Genomic DNA, 22,090 nt, shown 5'->3' on the forward strand with positions numbered 1-22,090 from the left:
GGTGCTTGTTTGCCAGCAGCCAAAACAAAGCCTTATCCATAAACACACACATGCACTGACATATACACACACACACACACACACACACACACACACACACACACACACACACACACACTCAGAAGTCGGTTTGCTTGTGGTGAGTGGTGCCCACTGTGCATTGGTGTGGAACCCAAAGAGCAAAGTCTGGGTAACACACAAACACAGCCACAACCTGACCTGCTGGAAGTATGTACAGTTTCAGGCATTCATCAGTGGTCACTTTCAGACCACAGCTGCTGGCTGAAAATATCTGGGTGGGTAAAAGTCAAGGTCTATGCCTACCAACTGAAAACCAATGTCACTCTTCAGTGACATTGATGTGGCACTTCAGTGCCACCCCTGGATAATATCTGGTCCATATTTGTGTTTTGGTCTAAACAGTCTGACAATGCAAGTCTTCCTGCAAGGCTGGCCTCTCAATATAAAGAGGGCCCAACCCATTGTGCAAATGTGGCATAAAGGTAGATTTCAAGTTCGGAGATTATACAGACCATAAAAAGCACAAAAATGCAGGGCAAGAAATGTAAAGCTTGTACTGGCAAAAAGAATAGAAATAAAATGTATGGGAAGAGGAGAGAAGCAAACAAGATAATTATTTTTTTTGTTTTTTACTGAATGTAACATGATTTAGTTGAAAATGAATCATAAAATCTATGTTTTATTCAATAAAAAAAGTGTCTCAATTATAGCTGGTTTCTAATAATAGCCAGTCAACTCTATCCTCCACAAGTAAACTCTTCACAGGGCTCTAAGTAATTCAACATGCCGAGCCAGTTTTGGGAGAAGCGATGGATTATACAAACAGGATTAGAGAATAAAAAGCATTTAATGTTTGCTCTCAAATCATACAAAGAAGGCTGACTGTGAAAGTTAAATGCCATTAGTGGAAGTTTTATTTTATTCTAGTCTAAAGATGGTGCCACTCACGCCTCGGAAGTTACTCATGGCCTGGAAATAGATGAGATAGTTCTTCTTAGGGTCAAGCGGCAGGTTCCAGTAGCCATTGTAGGTGTGGTTGTCCCCTACAGTAAAGGGCGTGGCCTCCGGGAGACTGCTGGGGGACAGTTCAGCAGAGTAGTAGTGGGGGACACCACGTGCCTGGGCTTCAATGTGGGACGTGGGCACAGGGAAACACTCCTGTGCTCCAAGTTCACGTTTCGCCTTCCTCACATTCTCCTCCTCCACCACCACCTGGTACATACTACACACACAAACAAATTATATTTCTTTTAAATGTTAAATTAATGACAGCAATGTCAGTGGTTGGGATACAATGGTGGGACTGCAATGTAAAAATGGTTGTGACTCCAGAAGTTAAAGTTATGCAAAGTAGAAAAGTAACATGTCAACAGTGTTCTCATTCAGTAACACTTATATGTTAGCATTAGTATGTTTTATTAGTATGCTTTATGTGACACTAAAGTATGAGAGTGAAAAACAATACAGACATTAAACAATAGTGTTCATTACATAGCAGTTGCGTTATGGCCATTGTGTTATTGTGTGAAGTCACAGGGATTATTAAACAGCCTATTATCAGTGAATGAAGTAAATGACGGACGTGAAGGGACTGTGATGACATGGTTTATCACTAGTGTGTCTCTATATGAACTAAAAATAACATGACATCACGCAACGTGGATAATGAGATAGATGTGACTTGATGAAGTGATTCTCACCTGACTGGAGCCCCCCTGCCTTGCGCCGGGCGGAGAAGCACAGTGATGGTGCTTTCCGTCTCTCTCAATGGCGAAGGAATATCGGCGTAGTCAAATGTGGGAGCTGAGGGGGTGAAAAGTAGAATGTGGCAACGATGTTAATGCTCAGAAACAAATAAAAAGTGAAAACCATGACTGGAGACAGCTTTTAATAAACAGACACTCACTGTCCTATAATAAACGCTGCAGGCTAGTCTCACACACACACACTTTAATAATCACATATTACCTTTACTATTCACACATAAATTTCACATGCCAATCGAACAATGGCTGTCCCTAGACGCGTCTACAGTGAGCAATAAAGTTTCTCTTTAATATCGGCGGACAATTAGAGAAGGGGAGAAATGGCAAACAATTACTGAGAAATCAATGATCGTAGCATTAAACGGAAAATTGGAAAATGGAAAATTGCAGCCACAACAGCAGCCTTCAGTTAAAGTAGAAATAACAACACTAATCTATTCAACATGACGGCATATCTGGCCATATTTATCCATCCTGATGGTGGTGCAGCGTGCTGGTATGGGAATTTTCTCTTCTACCTCTCCTCCTCTGGCTTGGAGCTCCATTGTTGACTCCCACCCGCCAAAAAGTGATTGAGCGGTAAATCCATAATTAAAGAGCCTAATACGCTAATACACTCCTATGAATGGGCAAACAGTGGCATTAAGCATTCCTGCCCAATATTGCATGAGAAACATGCAATATTAAAAAGCCGGTGAAACACCGGGGGTGGGTTTCCATCATAAGTCATGATGATGGGGAGGAGCAGGTCTCTGACTAATGGCAGCCTGAGTTTATGGATATAATTGAGATGCTCCGATTTCTCTTGTTCACTGTCTGGCTGTTTTGAGCATCAAAGTTGGTGTGAAACATACCGTTTTTTTCTAAACCTGAACACACACACACATAATCACGTCATCATTCAAACAAACACACATCAAAGTATCACCTGAGTCAGGAAGTGAAGTGGATCGATTTATTAAATCCTTTGTAATATTACTAATTTGTCTTTGTTTCCTCTCCACTCCGTTTCAGCACTTATGAAATTACATGGGGTGTGAAAAACAGCAAGGATGCGTCTCTGACAAGGCTTTTGAATGCTAATGTGGAGCTCAGAAATTTCACCTGGCACAGCTGAGCATTTTCAGAGACATGCACTCATCCCGCACAGATAAGATTTATTCACTCAAGCTTAAAAGTCTCTCAATTATGTTCCTTCAAGGCCCATTTCCTGCATCCGCTCATACAAAACATTCCCTGGCTTTTAGAAGTGAAATGGAACACACACTCACCTGAAATGTTAGTGGTGATCTCATTGAGGGCCGTCTGACCAAAGCCCTTGGCTGTGCGGGCCCGGACGGATATCAGGTAGGTCGTTCCTGGATGGAGGTTGGAGAACATGTGATAGGTCTCGTTCCGCAGTTTAGACACAGTACGACGAGGGCCGGGAACATTTATGCCCGGATCTGATGATTCAATGCTCTGGTAGCTGATCTGCAATTAAACAGAAAAAACAGGTGAGGTCAGACAGAATTATGTCTGTCCAGAATTATCACTGTAACCTCGACCATGGTTCAGGGAGAACCACTGTATAATTTACATATGGGCCAGAAAGAAGGGAAAGGCCCTGTTCTCCCCAGGCTGACATCAGTTTGATTAACCCACCAGCACCACAATACAAACCCTTTAGCCCTAATGTACATGAGGTAATCATTTAGCCCAGGGTCCAATGGCCCTCCCAATTGCTTAAACCTCACAGTCTCATCTTTTTGCTTGTCTCATTTAACGCCATCTTAAATTCATTTTACAATTTACAGGGGCGCTGCAAGCCTGGCAGTCAAGGCTACCTTGTTAACAACCATGATAACATTTGCCATATAACACCTTTTGACATCCAAGGACAGTGGGTGGAGACAGGCTGAATTGGAGGAGATGGTGAGCTGATCCACAAAATATTGCTTTTTTCGTCACCCTTGCTTTGCAGCTGGAACAATAGTCTGCAAGTATACCAACACAGCCTGCATGTCAGTGATAAGTGCTAGGACAGGATTAGGCAAGGCTTTACACTACGACTCCTTGCACAATCTCCGGTCTTATGTAAATGTATGTCAAGCACAGAGATAATGGGAGATGGAACAGGAGTAGGAGAAAAAGTTGACCAGACCCCATTTCAACTCACTGGATGGGACATGAATGGTACATCTGAAATTACTTAATATTTAAATATATAAGTGTTCACAGTGGCATCTATGGCAAGATGTAATACTCACAATCATGCATATGTAAGAACACTTTTTACCATGGTGTGTTTCTGTATGATATAAAAAAGAGGAACCATACAATTGGAGGGCACACAATATTTATAACAATGATCATAAATCCCAATAAATAAATCTTTGTCACCAGATATGCACTAGATAAGTAGAAGTATTTTAAACATGCACTGATGTGCAGTACCTGTGACAAGCAGAGAAGGGTGTAAAACATTCATTTATTAGAGCCATCTTGAGAAATACTCACACTGTGAGAGCGCACACACAGCAAATCCCTGGGCGAGATGCTGACACAGACTCTTCATGAGGATTTACAGTGGCAGCATGTGAAAATATGTGAATGCATGTAGGTGTGAGGGACAGATTCTAGAAGTGCACACTAACCAACTCAAAGCTATCTTTTCAGCCTGTTCATATTTCACAATATAAATGGGGTACTTCCTGAATCACAGTTTTATTTAATTTGAGTCACTGGGTCAAAACCTGCTTCATCTTGTAGCATGTTGTCCTCCTTCACCCTTGTGTATGGTCATTATTATTTGTGAAATATGATGCACATAATAATTCTGAAAAAAGCTATTTATGAGAGAACGAGTTCATGCAGACAAGAGATTAAAAGACCAATTAATCTTAAAGGCAAATGCCAATAAAATGAAACTGGGAAGACAAGGTTTCGGTTCTATTTTCTGATTTAACGTTTCTCCACATTATTTTTGCTGTCATCTGAAAAGTTTATCTGAAAACCAGTCTTTCAGAATGTTCGAGGTCATGTGACAAAACTCTGCTCCATTTGATGCAAATATATTTACATTATGCAGTCAGAACCTTTCTGCCCATACATCCACCAATAAAATAAAACAATTCATTCTAATTATAAAAAACAACATAGTTTGCAGCTACAAACTATGGTAAGCTATTGTGACAGATTTACAGCAGAGCTTTCCAGCAGAGTAAGCATCTCTGACACACTCCTGCCAAACTTACTGTAGCTATTAGGATCATTTTACTGTGACAGTAAAGAAAGGAAGAAAAAAAAAGTTTAGTCTCCATGTCACTTCCTCTGTCACCTACTGCTAATGCTAGTAGAAGGGGCAGTCATGAGGGTTGAGCAGAGGAACAGATGAGTTGAGGACTGTGGGAATGGAGGCATAGTTGACCTCCAGCTGTACTCTACCTCATACTGGGTGATGAGACCATTGGGTTCCACTGGCTCCTCCCACTTCAGGAAAATCATGTCATCCAATGGGGTGAAGGTCAGGGACTCAGAGGCGATGCCACCAGGAACTACAGGAAAGAAAAATAAATTGGTGTTTGAAACAATTAATTAGTTTAACTCAAATGTGCACATAGGAGGACCTCTGTTCATGTTGTGTGTGTATACTGTCCGAGTGTGCGTCTGAGCTGTGTGTTTTACCAGTGCTGACATGACCAGTGATTCACTGTCAATCTCAAAAAAGCTAACTGCAGACGTGTGTGTGTGTCAGCATACGGGGGCGGGCGATGGGCTGCTGATCGCATCTTTTGAAGAGATTATAATATATAATATATAATGTGTATCCCTTCCCTTTTTTTGCAGTGCAGTGCAGTGCAGAAAATAATCGATTATATAATAACAATATTGTTTGGTGATTGTTTGGCGGCAGTATAAACATTCTCGTTATTAAGTAGTGCCAGTATTGACTGTGGTTGCCTGATATGTGTACAGCACTTCTATGGCTATGAGTTTCATGCTGTGCCCAGAGGTGTTTTTTACAAATATTCTGTAGGTAAATGTTGTATTATACACTATAATATGTACAGTCTATGATCATATATTGTCTGACCAAAGTCAGAATGGAAATTGGATGTGTACGATAATTTTTCTCCAAATTTTCTGGCAACAGTGGCTTCAATAAGCAGAAAAAAATTGTTCTGTGGTGTTCAGTCCACTATTCCGCATTCGTCCTACGCCAATGTGTCGTGAGAACATAGCACATAATCTAACATAGATACAAGTATTTCACTGCATATCATATCGTGTATGACTGTTTACATGACAAATAAAATTTGAAGTTGAAAATTTGAATTTGAGATAAAGTGGAAGTGGTCCCTCTCACAACCCTTTCCCCCAAAATCTGGCTTTTTGGCAATGTGACAATGCATGAGCCCAGAGATGAATGTTAAGTCATCCACAGGACCATCTTGTCAAGTCAAGACAGTAACACAATAAGAATCTGATGCATCTCTTTCGAGGCCTCAGAGGAGCTCCAGCAGCTCTTGTGCATGAAGTGAAGCACCACTGACAAACTCATGCAAACAGCTGGGCACATTCGAGCCATGCCGACCACAGATGTTGGTCAGGCCCACCACATGGGATTGTGTGGATAATAGCACCCTAATGAAGTAAGAGATGGGGAGAGTGAGAGAGAAAACATTCAATTTGCTTTCTAATGGATAATACTGCATTTCCCGATGTTTTGGGGAACAGGATCCACCAATACACCTCATATATTCTTAAATTTCTAAAAGTGTTCTTCTGTCCTTCATGTGTCCCTCAAGGGAACAGCTTTATGTGAGCAGTAAATGGTTTGGTAATGAACATCAAAACATCTGATCCAGCAGCACAAATACCTTAGATTCCCTACAATTAATGGCTTTTAAAGGAATATTTAATTGGATTTTGAAAGTAAAAAGAAAGCACATGGGTACATGATGAGATCACTTAAGAATACTGACAATGCAGCACTAGTATTCTCAATGTGTTCTTATTCTAGGAAAATGAAAAAGTGTTTTATGCAATGCTCCCAATGATTCGTTGTCTATGTTTGTGGTAGTGAAATGGTTTTCAGGTTGGGACACAACCATCCATGTATTCATTTAGTCTATAAAATACTCACTGTCTTCATCTGTCTGGAAAGTGACCTCTCTCCCTTCCTTCTTGCCCTCAGTGTTGGCCAGCGTGAGGCGGACGTGGATTGTATGGTAGGGAGGAAGATCCCTCAGGGTAAAGCGCGAGGAGTTATGCTCTACTGCCAGGCACTCACGCACAGTGGTGTTATGCCCACCAATGGCCCCACCTGTTGTGTAGCGGTAGCAAAGTGAGACAGAATAGGTGTGGCATCGGGTCAGGTTGAAGGCCAGCGGCTCCCACTGCAATGTCAGCTGTCGAGACTGGATCTCTGTAGCTGTGAGACCCCGAAGGGCTCGCATGGGCTCTGGAGAAGAGAAGAAAAAGATCAGTAACTATATCACAGAATTAATCAATTCAATTACTTACACTGTTCAAAAGCTTGTTCAAAGTTACAGATGTGTATTCCATTGGAACGTAATTGTTGCTGCTAAAGTTGTGAAGATAATATTCCATTCATAAGCCAAGGATATGTTGTCTGATATTCAGTGGCGGACAGAAACAATGTAGATTTGTGGCAAAATAATTGAACAAAATTTTTCTAATTTTGAGCAAAACAAAAAAAATGTTTCTGACATGAGAAAAAAAGGATATGAAAAGAAAAAGTTGCAACCAAATTATTTTGACCACATGTCATGATTGCATGTTTTGCCTGAAGTTTTGTTTGTGTTTTAACATAAAAATCTCACGTGGGTGAAGCTTCCAGTCAACTGACCCTAAACTGTTAGTGCAGGGTAGTGTAGATATGACAGACTGTAAGACAGCCTGAAAAGACAGTGAAGAGAATGTGAACCAATGTAATATTTTAATATTTCTTTTTCAGATATCTGTAAGAACATCTGGCTCCGCTGCAATGTCATGTTGGAACCAATCTCAGTGGCTCAGGTTATCATGACTAGAAAATTCACTGGCTCCAGCATGTCTGCTGATGGGTGGTAGTAGCCTGGTGGGTAACACACTCGCCTATGAACCAGAAGACCCAGGTTCAAATCCCGCTTACTACCATTGTGTCCCTGAGCAGGACACTTAACCCTAAGTTGCTCCAGGAGGACTGTCCATGTAATTACTGATTGAAGTCGATCTGGATAAGGGTGTCTGATAAATGCTGTAAAAATGATGACATTCAGTTTAGGGGAGATTCGTTCTACATTGTAACTTTCTCAGGTATTATAGTGCAGCCAAATAAGTGGAAGTGTCTTATGCCCTAATAAAAGTTTACTTTCATTAGCAGTACTCCCAGTGTCACAGAGACACGCTGTTTGACTTTTAAACCACAGGCAGGGGTGCAACCATGGCCAAAAACCAGGGCAGAGGGGTCAAACAGTCTCCCGTTGGGCAGGCCACCAGAGTACCCTGCCAGCCCAGGGACAACTCAAGCCAATTATGCTAATGAATCAGACAGGCTCCCGACCAACTATCGCGTCCGTGTCACTGACCAAATTGAGTGCCTGCTAGTCTCTTAGCCCCTGGCCACACGGCAATAAGAATACCAGCCCTGTCCAAGGACGCTAGTGATTGCCACTTATGGTCGTCGATGGGTGGTGCCTATTTTTTGCGTTGCCAGGTTGCAGCTGGATACTGCAGGGTTAACCCAGCAACAGGCCAACAAGGCTCTTCCTGCAGCGAATAAATGCATAATGGTGGTGCCATCCACTTTCGACACCGGCAGAATTAAAGACAGTGCTGGATAGAGAGAGGCTTGTCTACAGCAGCACAAGTTATTCAGTGTTTTTTCGGGAAGAGATCCATGCTTCCACTAAGGACGAGCCAAGGACACCCGGAAAGAACATCAATGGGTGCATTTGTCACAGCTCATTACAGACAGAATAGAAGATTCTTGACAACAATAATAAACATGTATTTATTGCCTTACTGGTCTTGTCAAACTGCACCTTGTGACAAATGTTCAATGTCAGATATGATGTGGGTGACCCTCCCCCCAAAAAGTTGAAGGATCCTGGCCAAGGTCTTTACTCCCCACTGGCTTGTGTGCTAAAGCGCACTGGTGCTGCACTGCAGTGCATCTGTGAGGACAATGTCTTTGCCCTGAGGCACATATTCATTTCAAAAGGGAATAATCACATAATCACACAACATATCACAAAAAAATCAAAAGGAAATCTTCTCTTGCTTCTGCAGCAATGGCTGAATTAGGGACACTTGAACTGCTTGCTATCTTTCAGTGAAATACATTTTTTTTTTTGTAAAAGAAAATAACTAAAACATTTCTGATTTATTCTTCTTGTCTCAATAGCACAAGATTATATGGAAAATATAAGTGCTTGTAAATAAAGTATAATATAATTTTTTTTTTATTCCTTTACAAAAGTACATATAATCAGGTCTGTGATTTTATCCCACATCATTTGCTGCAGACTCTTATTCATATTGCTATTATTGCTGAGGCTCAACAACAGCTGGTTTAAATAGACAAAGATTATGAGAGACACCCAGGGCACTGAAATTCATTTTACGGATTGTCTTAATGACACCATTGATCGTCTTGAATAAACAGTCCCCTCAGACTGCCAAGAACTTCCAAACAAAACCTAACAGTGCATAACAGTGCATTCATTGAAGACCTGAGAAAAGTGGACTTTTGTGCCAGTCTACCCTTTACCCAGATCACTGTCCTCAAAAGGAAGTGCCAGGGCACCCACACACTGGCACCAGAGTTAGATGGTCTGTTGCCCAAAGCAAGTGGCCTTGTGCCTGGTCAACAGCATACTAATTGCCTATGGCAGGTGGAGAGAACATGGGACAAGTTCTGGTTTGTTAGTCCAGGTAATACTGACACATGGGGGTGTCGAAAGGTAAATTCTGTAATGCTAATGCACTGGCATCTCTGCGGAAAGAAGACTCAAGCGACTCAAGCAAGCGATGCTTGTTAGCCACAAAATCCACTGGAGAATCTGTAATCAATATTAAGCCCGAACATTGTCAGGGAAATATTAGGCAGTGACCATTTTGTTTTTGGAGTTGGGCACATTGACTCTTCAAGAGCTAAACTAAGATGGCTGGCTTTGTTGTTTATGGGTGTCCATGCACATCAAGTGGAGATGTGGACATGTCCTCCAAATCTTTCAGATCTCAGTCCTGTGAAGCATCTGTGAGGTGTGTTGGACAGAACGACTTACAGGACTTTCATGGCATTCCTTCAGAAGTCTAGTGGATTTAATTCCTCAACAGGTAAGAGGAACCTTCTCAATATTACCTGGGAGGCCATGATGTTATGGCTGATAGGTGTACATATACACATATCTACAGAAGTAACAACAACAACAACATTTATTTCTTATATACCCCAAAATCACATACAGTATGTCTCAATAGGCTTTGACAGGCCCTATAGTTGGTGGCTGTGGTGACTCTCTGGTTCGTTTCATGTGAAGTCCTTGTTTAGCAGTTGCCAGGAACCAGGATTTATCTGCTGGTCTCTTCACTGGATTCTGCCAGTAGTCTGTGCGCTTGATTCAGTATCTCGGAGAAAACAAACAGAAGCAGCGGCAGACGGTGGCACTGTACAACTGATACTGAAATATGTGGTAATAGTGGTATATTTGTGCAACAGTGGCCTGGTACCCTAACTAGGACACCCTAACTAAGGTGAATTTAACACTGTGTGCTTAACAGGGGGACTGTGTGATAAAGTGGACTTAATAATTGACAATGTGTCTGTGACTTTAACAGAAGGCTAGAGAAAATAGATGTGTTTTCAGTTTAGATTTAAACACTGAGACTGAATCTGAGTCCAGAACACTAACTGGCAAGCGGTTCCACAACTGCAGAGCTCTATATGAGAAGGATCTGCTCCCAGCTGTGACCTTCTGTACTTTGCGTACCAGTAGTGAACCCGCACCCATTGATCGCAGGGGGCGTGTCTCAGAGTTCACTCAGGTAAGGTGGAGCGAGACCATTATAGGTCAAAAGTAGGATTTTGTAGTCAATCCTAAATTTGATGGGTAGATTGTAAAATTGTAAGTAACACACTTGAGTATTCCAGGAATATGACCAATATTCCAGGAATATGACCAAGTCCATATAATTAACATTATACTAATCTCAGTAAAATCTGATTTGAATGGAAATCAAAGTAAAATGGAAATTGATGCTACTGTTCTGTAGGTCAGTGAGGGTGATTGCAGCCTTGTGGTTAACACACTCGCCTATGAACCAGAAGACCCAGGTTCAAATCCCACTTACTACCATTGTGTCCCAGAGAAAGACACTTAACCCTAAATTGCTCCAGGGGGACTTTCCCTGTAACTACTGATTGTAAGTCGCTCTGGATAAGGGCGCCTGATAAATGCTGTAAATGTAATATAAATGATTATCAAGGCAAAAAAGACAAATGCAAAGCTCCCTTGTAACTCACACGTTCATCAGTGTTTATTTTACTTACATAATATAGTGATTCTTAAACGAGCCATGGCAATGATCAAAACAGTCCTTACTTCTCTGTCACATCAACCACTTGACCTCAGCCTCTCACAAAGTGCTGAGTGAGTTGTGTTTAATGATTTTGGAGAGGGTATTCAGAATTGTGGATGGCATAATGCCACATGTGAGTTAACTGGGTCATTCACTGCCTTTGCAGTGGCAGCCATCTTGAATATGTTTTTGAACTTTGTTATTAGTACTAAGAGAATAAGTACTTCTAGTATGCACATTTCGTTGTGCACACTGTGTCCTGTGCTGCGTATGACAATCATTTCACTTTCACTTAATTTCTAATCCCTACCTGCAGTTTATAAGGGATTTTTGTCTTTTTTGTGTTATTTCCTCCCCTTCAAAACAGGAATAATGTCTTCCACATGCACACACTCACCCATCTACAGCTACTCAGACAGACAATCTTGCAAAAATCATTTTCTGTAGCTGAATATATGTACATACAGCAGACACAGTGGATTTTTGTACCATACTGTTTAACTCTAAAATTACACCACCAACACGCTAATATTGTTGCAGAAATAACTAACCCTGCTCTAATAACAAACAGTTATGCCTCTCAAACTCTAAGCCCTTCTACAGAACTGCAAAAGTGTGATTTCAGATCTTCCATATTAATCATCGGTGTCTTGCATTTAGGTGCATGTACACTGCGGCTAATGACCCCTACATTGGAGCAAAAAAACTGAGCAAAAGTTTATGTAGTGGAAGAGATATATGCCAAAATCCAGGAGGTTGTGCTGTTGTGGGGCTGTAACAATAAATCGTAAGGGGAATAAATGGTAGAACACTGTTGTGCATCAGTCCGACAGAACCAGTACTCTTGCACCAGTGTGCCAGCCGTGCCCACAGGCAGGAAGCACATGCTGGGCTCCAAAAAATCATTACACCGTCACTATGAAAGGATGACAAAAAACACCAGGCATAAGAAGATAGATGATCCATAGGCATACCCCTAGGATAAGCAATCTGAGTGAGAGAGAGAGGACACTGAGGGAGGACATAGCATGAGCCCATAAAATGCTGCTACAAGTTTCCTATTCAGAGTGAACTTTTTAACACAAAAGGCAGCTGAGTGGGGCTTAGTAACTGACAGAATACTGAGAGCCATCTGCATGAAAAATATGACAATTTCAGTTCAACTAATAATGGCATTTCCTTGGATTGTTGGGTATACAGTCAACTCTACCTTTTCTAGCCTTCGCTAGCCATTAAAAAGCAAATGAAACAGAATGACAACCATCAGTGAGAAGAACTGACAGAGTATTATCTTTCACAATTAACTTTATAAAGTTTATTTTCCTTGTTCGTGTGAATGGTATTTGTCAAAGTCAAAGTCAAAGACTTTATTGTCATCTCTTACATATATTGTACAGATATACACAGAGACGAGAAGAAGCGGCTCCAGTTTACACAGTGCAACATAAAAGTAGACAACAAAAAACAGATGCGGCACATGAAATACAATATATAAATAAATAGGACACAAAATATACATTTTTGTAAACTTCCTGCCTCATCACCTACTAAAATAAAATATAAATGCTACTAACCCAGCCACTGGGGACGCAAGTGACAATGTATTTCTTGGTCCCAAGCCTGGGTAAATGGGGAAGGTTGCATCAGGAAGGGCACCCGGCGTAAAACTTTTAACAAGTCAATTGTGTGGACAGCCAGACTGACTGCCAGACTATGTCAACCCCTATCAAGACTTTGTGAGAAACCAGAAGAATAATGAAAATACAGCATTGGCCAAATATAACCAATAATAAAAAAGACAGTGATAGTGCAGATTTTCTTGATATATGGCCTAAGGTGCGCCTCATAATTTATTGCAATTTGGTCATACACTTTAAATCATCAATAAGTGATTTTTTTTCCCCTTTTTTATTGCATGATTTAGCCGTTACCGCTGCATGTAAAAGTCAATTTTTCACAATCTAAGATTACATTTGTTTCTGTATAAAGAGATAAACATGGCTCTTGACCAACCACTACACATTTCCAGCACACATTTGGGGCAGTGGTGGCCTAGCGGTTACGAAAGCGGCCCCGTAATCAGAAGGTTGCCGGTTCGAATCCCGAGCCGCTAAGGTGCCACTGAGGTGCCACTGAGCAAAGCACCGCCCCTACACACTGCTCCCTGGGCGCCTGTCATGGCTGCCCACTGCTCACTCAGGGTGAGTGAGTAAATGCAGAGGACACATTTCACCGTGTGCTGTGCTGGTGTGTATCACATGTGACAATCTTTTTTTTTTTCTTTTAGCATGTGCTTTAAGTTGGTTTTAAAAGTCTTTCAATCAGATAAGTGTATTTTGTTTCAGACATTTTTGTGGTTGAATCTGAAAAGTAATCTGATGTCACCTCCTGTTGCTGGTGGACCCTTTATCACAGCAGCAGCTTGCACTGTTTGTTTGTGGAGGTGCTCCTGAGGCCAGTCTCATTTCCCCGCTAATCTGGGTATCGAGCTGAGATGCTACGGCTCCTCTGAGGTCACTGGTGATTCATCAGTCAAGGCCTCGCTCTCTCACTTGCTCACTCCCTTCATTCACGTGACCGAGTGTGTGTGTGTGCACCACAGTGTACCCTTAATTTACTCTGTCAAACACTGCAAGACCTTATCCAACACAATACCTCTCACTCCCGAGAGTCTTCATTCCTTCACTCTTCCCTCAAATATGATCTCCTTTCATGAGAGTGAAAAATACCACATCACCTCACCATGAATTCACACTTGATCTGTAGCTCAGTTGTCGTATATTGTTGACATCATTGTCATGATCCTCAGCACAACAGGAGCCACGTATACATCCTTGATCCTGGACTGAAGACTGACTCTGGCACCTATGTCTTTCAGCTAGGTGCATGTCTTCAGCTTTCTGTCTGCATCATCTGGGTTCTCGTGTCAGTGTTACACTGAGGTGGTTCAGGGTTCATTTTAGGGAAACACAGTTGTACAAGACGTGTCTCTTTCGCTGCAGGTCATAAAATTTTTCCAAATGCAAAACTTTGTAATCTTGGTTGACAATGACAGAGGTCAAATGTCTTCACCATTTGTGTTCACCAAGTTTGCACACATTGTAGATGGTATTTTGGCACATTCTTGTATGCAGATTTTCTCAAGTGCTGTGATATTTGGGGCTGTCGCTGGGCACAGATTCTCTATTCGATTGAGGAGTGGAGCCTAGTAATATTTTTTTATGGCCACTCCTTTGTTGGCCAGGCGGTGTGTTTAAGATCATTGTCATGCCATCTATCTAGCCATTTTCATCTTTAATGCTCTCACTGATGGAAGGAGTTTTTTGCCCCATTCATCCTTTCCTTTAAACGGATTAGTTGTCCTGTCCCCTTTGTAGAAAATAGACCCATAGCATAATGTTTATACTCCCATGCTTCACAGTGGGTATGGTGTTCTTGGAATGCAACTCAGCATTCTTTCCCCTCCAAACATGGCATGTCAGTGACGATGGAGATTGTCAGTGATTTAATTTTCTAATAATCTAATAATCTTGATCTCTTCTTACAAAGCTGCTTTCCTAATGTAGATACAAATAACCAGTTCAAACAGGTACAATTAATACATGTAATGAGTGAAGGATAGAATAAGTAACAGGTCTGTGAGGGCCAGAATTCTTGATTGTTTGTAGGTGCTAATTTTTTTTACACAGTTGAAATATACCTATCATGAAAATTACAGACCTCTCTCATCTTTTTCATTGGGACAACCTGCACAATTGGTGGCTTCCAAAAACATAAATAATAAACTTAAGGTTATGTAATAATACACTCAAAGTTACAATGTACATATGAAGCCTAAAACATGATTGGAAACAGTTGAAATTACAGTACCAGTAAGAAAAATTACCTATCCTCGACACTCTGGACAAAAACAATTATGTTTGCCACTGATAATGATGGAATGGAATTTAAGAGGAAAGAGCATACTTATTAAAAGAAATCCACCATTATTACAAAGTTACTCAATAAACCACTTCTTTACTTGGTTGGGCGGTTATTCCATTACATACAATAGGTCACTATATGATTTTAGTGACTTATTGCCAAAGAAGTTGTCACAACCGTTAGGCATGACGAGGCACGTGAACAGAGAGGAGGACAAAGAGGTGACGAGATGACGAGGAAGAAGGACGCAATCACACAACGTCACGATACAGGGGTTTAATGGTGCAGAACAGGACAGGGGAGACATCTGTGACATGGTGAACATGTAACACATCAAAGACCCGACGGCGAACAGAAACGAACAGGGCAGCTTTATCGGAGTACTGGAGTAACCCCTTCAGGACCGGATCATGACAGAAGTTGAGAGTGAATGAAAGTGCCTCTTTTTTCCATTAAAAGGAATGGCATATCCTGTTGAGAATTACATTTTTATGGCCTTCTTCATTTATAGATTTTGAAGGATACTGAATATACTGTACCAACAATGACTAGAATGTTCTATTGTGTGTTCTCCAATTGTTCTAGAGTCTATCAGTATTTCCTCAGTGAGATGATGGCTGTGGTGTGAAAACTGGTGTTAAACATGTAATCTGGGACAGTATTAGCCTGATAATTCTGCCTGGAACAGGAGGCTTGTAAGGTTGTGATCTATGGCGTTCTATGCAGTTCAGCCCACAAACTGTATTTAGTGATCAAGTTGTCCACTCCTCTGTTTTACTGCTCCTATTCTCCTTCAAAAAACTGGACTAATTTAATTTGTTCGTCAGCATTACGTAGTGAGAACCTTGAGCTACTCTGTGGCAGGTGTGTGTGCACTGACTGTATAAAAACTGTAGTGTGCATTGACACTATAAAAATATCTACTCTGGAATGACGCATGCTAGGGTGGGGTAGCTTACTTCCCTTCAGAATATTTCTGGTTTGAGGGAGGAGTGGGATGGACCAGTGTTATATAATAATTAGTACCACATAATTTTTAGTAATATTATATCACATGTTTAAGACATATGAGCCCTTATAAACAGCTTCCTTTAAGCATAGACACCTTTGATTTGTATATGTGTTAAACACAATGTCCAGAATGAAAAAAAAAGTAATCTTATCTATAGGGTCACATAGTCTTGACGCAATTTAAGTAAGATATAAAAATGTTATAATAGTAAATTCTTGACAAGTTCTGTGGACTCACCAGCACACTTGGTCCTGCTAATAAGTGGGGGACCCGGTAGACCTGTGCCACCCTCCCCAGGACGGGTGAGCAGGACACTGATGTGGTACTCTGTGTCCGGGTCTAGGTGCCATAGTTTGTAGGTGAGCATGTTGACGCCGTGGATCTCGGAGAAGGGCAGCTGGCTGGCTCGGTACTCAATCTCACGCCGGATTATTGGGCCATCACCCAGGATGGAGTTGGTGTTGAGCTGTATGATCAGGTAGGTAGAACCAGCCCTCAGGAGCTGGGGGGGCGCTATGGGTGAGGGGGGTACTGGGAGAGAGACACAAAGATCAGACAGGCATTTATAATTTACAAGATGAATCTGTAGGTTATTAAAATAAAATGTGGCACATATACACATGAAAGCCATAAATTCCTTGTAAGCGCCTCTGAGATGATGCACACAGCAGATTTCAGTGGAGGGTCAATTGCTCATGCAGATCAGGCAGAGCTTCAGAAGTATTTAACAGCACCCACAGCTGGGATTTTATGCAATTATGTTGATATAAAGTCATGTACATTATCCTATAGGAATGGCGTTAATAGTCCCCTGTTCCCACAGTTTCTGCGGACATTGATATAAAAAAATGTAAACATTGCGATGGATTATTGCATTGGACACTTCTACATTCCTCTGAGAAATAAAAATATACATGTCTACAAATATGAAAATTACTTGAAAGTCACTTCAGAGCCTCCAGCGTGTCCCCTCGGCCAGACAGAAGAAATGTTGGCTCCAGCTCTGTCACCAGAGTACAGTCTGGCTGGCTGGCTGTATTCACAGAGTCTTAATTGCAGCAGATGAGCTTTATTTGACACGTTACCCAGGAAGATTCATGTTGTTTTGCAGCTTTATTCTTTTGCCTGTTTTGTTGTTCATTTCCCTCCCCGCGGCATTCTCACACTAGTGGAGTGCAATTCTCATTAGACTGCTCCACCCAATGCATCACCACTGGCTGCCTAAATGTATAACCCAGCCGAGGAACAGCCAGTTGTGAAATGAGTTGATCAGCCTAATTAAAAGGCTGATTAGCCTCTCGTTAGTGGAGCTGCAAGGGGAGGTAGGGCCCTTTAAAAGGCTCCAGAGAAGTAGTATACATTTAGAAAAAAAGCCAACAGACCCAAGGCAATGGAACTGGCACCACACCTCAGCGTCATGCTGGACCTACTGCTGAATGACTCTGGCAGTCCATTTCTGCCTGGTTTAATTGAAGTGCAGCAATGCATTGTAATTGGGAACCTGCCTGTCCAAACAGATTCTGTCACAGAGAGAGAGAGCGATATGCACAAATACCCAGACACAGAGGCACCTAACCTCTTATTAACCTCATAAAACTTTTTCTTAAATGCAATTTAAATATTTCAGTATTTCATTATATATGTGTGTGTGTGTGTGTGTGTGTGTATATGTGTGTATTATATATTGACCAATTCTCATGTGCCTACTAGTGTATGTTTGCTTTCAGTACATTCCTAGTTTCTGTGACAACCTGTAGAAAGATCTTAGATGTTTTAGTCCCTGTCCTGTTTCTCTGCCCCAGTCCAGTTCTAGTTACTACCTGTTCGTGTTACAGTGTGTCCGTTCTGTTTTGAAGCCATGTGCCTTTTGGTCTTCTGTGTTTATGGTAATAAAACCCCTGCTTTTTGCAACAATTGCGCTTGGGTCCTCCATCGCCAGATGTCTTCAACATCCAATACTTTGAGTCAATGATCCTAAATAGTGCGCTACTATTATTACATTAATTTCTTTCTGTTTTCTTGAAATAAAATGTTGAAAAACGCTGTGTATCATTTACGAAATATGAGGGTGGGTCCCAAACAGCTTCTGAATCCTCGTTGTTAGCTTGCCTAACTGCAGGCAAAATCTTAAAAAAAAAGTAAAATATAACAACAATTAGCACATGGTGCAGGAGATAGCAAGAGACCAGCATTAGTATCAAATTCTACACTGAGAGGTGTCATCTTTCAGTATGGGCTCATAGGCACCAGTAAAAAGACTACAAGAACAATCAAGGAGAGAGAAGAAATGGAAAGTTAAGGATGCGAGATGCTCATGTCTGCGATGCTCCGCTTGTGGCCGCTTGTCTTTGTTGTGCTAAACCAATCGGCATAATCCATGCTGCTTCAACAATAAATGGTGTTAGCAGGCAGTTACTTCATCACTTTTACATCCTCGATTCCCTCTCCAGTTAACTTAGCAATGGTGTCTGGAGAAGTTGAGGGTGGCATCACTCGCTGTCAACCAGGAAGTGGTGGGAAGAGGCTTTTTTTTTCTTTTGTTTTTTTTTTGGACTACGGTGCACAATAAGTAGGGGGAATGTGGCAATTCAAGGCACTCATGTGTTTTCTGATCGAGGGCAGAGACTAAGTCTTGGGAATTCAGTCTGAAAATAGAACACGCTGCACTGAGTCTTTAACAGGATCTTCAGTTTGCTGCAATGAAACACAGAAACCGAGGCTAAGAAGCTCACTTTGTTTATGGGGAGCAAGGCTCTAAGCAGAATGCTGACAATGAAGCACAATGAATGCACAGGTTTGTACACAGAATTGAAAAAAAACAGGACCTGCTCAGACACAAAGCTGGGAATTTCTTTTTAGGCCATAATGCATTCAGAAGTACCAACAGTTTATTAGATATTAAAGTGTTTTCATTAATTTGTCAGGTCTTCACCGTAAAGTCAGTATAGTTCACAAATGCTACCCCCACCAGAGCTGTAATCAGTTTGTTATATTAGTAGCGTTTCAAAGTCTGATGCCTCTTGGGATGAATAAACAGTTGTTAGCAATATTTAATGATTTGCATATCATGACTTAAAGTTGATATGTAAGTTGTGTAGAGTCAGCATAGTGTCTTTAGATCACCTCTTTTCCATGAACATGTCCTGTCAGGTTTGTAGACTTGTCTTGGTGGTTAAACATTAATCACGTCATCAGTGTCTACGTGAATATTTTTGCCAGTAAAAAAAAAAAAAAAAAACACCCCCCATCCGCAAACTTCATGAACCACACCACACTACAATATACATAGCATAAAAGTCAAAATAATATAACCAGTGTTATTTTAAGTTTATATGTCAAAAAGAATTTGCAGCACCTGGTTCTTTCACTTTTGGGGAAACAGGGTTCAAATGGCTCTTTGACTGTAAAATGTTTCCAACCCCCAGAATAGTTAGAGGGCAGAGAGCATCAGTAACTTTCCTTTGTTGAGACACAACATAAATAATAACTGAATAAATAAAAACTGAAATCGAACCCAGCTGTACATGTCCTTTCAGAAGTCGGAAGCTAGTCAAAGTGAGAATAATCAATCACTCAATAAATAAATAAACAAACAAACAAACAAACCATGGATTATCTGGCATATCTACTTTCATTAAATAAGATTATTATTAAATGTAATTTCATTTGGACAAAATCATCTACCAAATTCCAAATTAATGTAATGTAATTGTTGAAAAGTATTTTAACCTATATTAAGAGATCTTTTATTTCAGAATGACAGGCAGGTTTATTATTCAGTTTTGCAATTCATTGTCCTTGTGTTGGAAAAATTTAATTCCTTATGTATTTCTTTCCAAATGATGTGCTTATAATGATAACTATTTTGCATGGTGATTAAGGTGACCTTGACAGGAACCCAGTGTGTCTGCAACGTGAACCCAGTGTGTTCATTTGAGTCTCTCATCAGTTAAAACAAAATAACAGGTCCCTCTCTAATTTACTGTGCAACCTTCCCTACTGATAAAAGCGCTCATGCCACGTAGTCTTGATGTGATTGTGCCATATTAATTAAAAGATTCATGTTTTTAAAACAACTTGACTACAATTATTAAAAGGAACAATTTACTTGAGCATGAAAAAAACATTACATAAAGTACCCAAAAACAATACGAGTTTACCTTTGACCCCTAAATCTCATCCATATATTCTTTAGACATTTGTACCTTATTGTAACTCTGCAAGGAAACATGAAGCCTCATGGTTAATGTGTGAATTCTGAAGACAGAATACAGAAAGCCACTGATGCAGAAGATGTACCACTCAGTTTTTAGAGATGCATCAGGGGAAAGTAGCACAAAACTACACTGAAATGGCTGAAATGAAGAGGCTGAAATGAAATAAATAAAAACTCATTGTAAAAAAAAAACTCCAGCCTTGAAAATGAATTAAAAAAAACCCAGAAGATTAGCTTTTTTGATTCTATCCATAGTTTTCTGTCATTTTCAATGCAGGGCAAATTTAATCTGGAACAAAGGGCCAAAGCTGGAGATAAAACAACATACAGTGGAGCAAAAATACCCATGTAGGGAAATTAGTTTCCTTACAGATAATCAAACCTCTGCTATCTGGTCATGAATACCAATCAAAGATATAATTGTGGAAAATTGAGCTCAGCTTTTTTATTTTTGTAGCATCTCTAACAGGTGAACGGTAAGTAGTTTTTTCTGGATACTGTAACTCGTAACAGGTTTAATTAGTGAAAGTGAGTATTTGTCATCATAACAAATAGCACAGCGTACATTGCACACAACAAGCAAACCTTCTGCATTTCACCCAACCTGTGATGGAGCAGTGGAAGCAACCATCGAGTGTTTCTATGATAGGGAGAACATCCTAACCTTTGACAATGAGCTCAGCAAAGTTGGAGACCCCGGAACCTTGTGAAGACAGGGCCACGCAGCGGTACAGGTCCTGCTCTGACTTCTGAACGTCCTCCAGCTGAAAGGATGCCACAAAGCGACGGTAGCTCAGATGCTTCACCAAGGCAGAAGTGGTGATCTCCCCATTGTGGCGCTGCAGAGGCACAGAGCGGTGGTGTTGGGGTCAGTTGGAAAATGATGACCTGACTACTGCTGATGACTGACTTTGCATTTAGAGAAACAGTGTGACACCATTCTCCACTGCACTGTATCCATAAAAAGGCAGATAAGTGTGTCCCTGCATAATGACAACAGCATAATGAGGAAAGCATCATTAGCATTTATGAATGTAAAGGATTACTGACAATATAAATGTAACATAGTCACACTGATATAAAGACAGCAGTCCTTATTTTCACTTTTTTATGAAAAGATTTAAATTAAACCAAGGTGAAATTCTACAACATTTTCTTGAAAAAACATATTGAAATCATGAAAAAAAAAATGTTCAATGTCTTTTCTGCTGAATGTGAATGTACTAATAACAAGTAAAAACAAATAAATACAGAAAGATACATGTATTTTTGTACCTATAGCAGTAAATGCTTAATTAATTTGAATATAGATATAATATATATACAAAATAAAAAATACATTAAAATAATGCCATCTGAAATTCTGATGTGTCAGCTGTCTTGAACACAAGAGACTAGTGACCCAGAAGATCCAGGCCACGGCTATATGGACGGAGTCCAGAACATCTGCGGTGGGTTCAGAGCTCAGCAGCTCTCTCACCAGTACTGGAGCCAGATCTCCGCTGTCTGCTGGGACACCTGAGGTTGGACTAAATATATGTTCATGTCTTACTGGTGTGTCTGTGCTCTACTGAGACGCCA

At 40.7% G+C, this 22,090-nt stretch overlaps 1 protein-coding gene across 5 annotated transcripts in view; it reads right to left on the reverse strand.

The window, feature by feature from the left end:
* Positions 1–22,090, reverse strand: part of ptprub (protein tyrosine phosphatase receptor type Ub) — a 204,966-nt gene that overhangs the window by 58,420 nt on the left and 124,456 nt on the right. For all 5 annotated transcript variants that reach the window (XM_028980630.1, XM_028980632.1, XM_028980633.1 and 2 more), the window contains exons 6-12: positions 21,174–21,348; positions 16,531–16,824; positions 6,916–7,233; positions 5,214–5,323; positions 3,059–3,260; positions 1,722–1,824; positions 970–1,243 (exon numbers count right to left, since the gene is read on the reverse strand). In XM_028980630.1, the coding sequence (XP_028836463.1) occupies positions 970–1,243; positions 1,722–1,824; positions 3,059–3,260; positions 5,214–5,323; positions 6,916–7,233; positions 16,531–16,824; positions 21,174–21,348 (1,476 nt within the window). The remainder of the gene's footprint in view (positions 1–969; positions 1,244–1,721; positions 1,825–3,058; positions 3,261–5,213; positions 5,324–6,915; positions 7,234–16,530; positions 16,825–21,173; positions 21,349–22,090) is intronic.

The sequence above is a fragment of the Denticeps clupeoides genome, chromosome 5 (genome assembly GCF_900700375.1).
Source record: "Denticeps clupeoides chromosome 5, fDenClu1.1, whole genome shotgun sequence".
In the NCBI taxonomy this organism is placed as follows: Eukaryota; Metazoa; Chordata; class Actinopteri; order Clupeiformes; family Denticipitidae; genus Denticeps; species Denticeps clupeoides.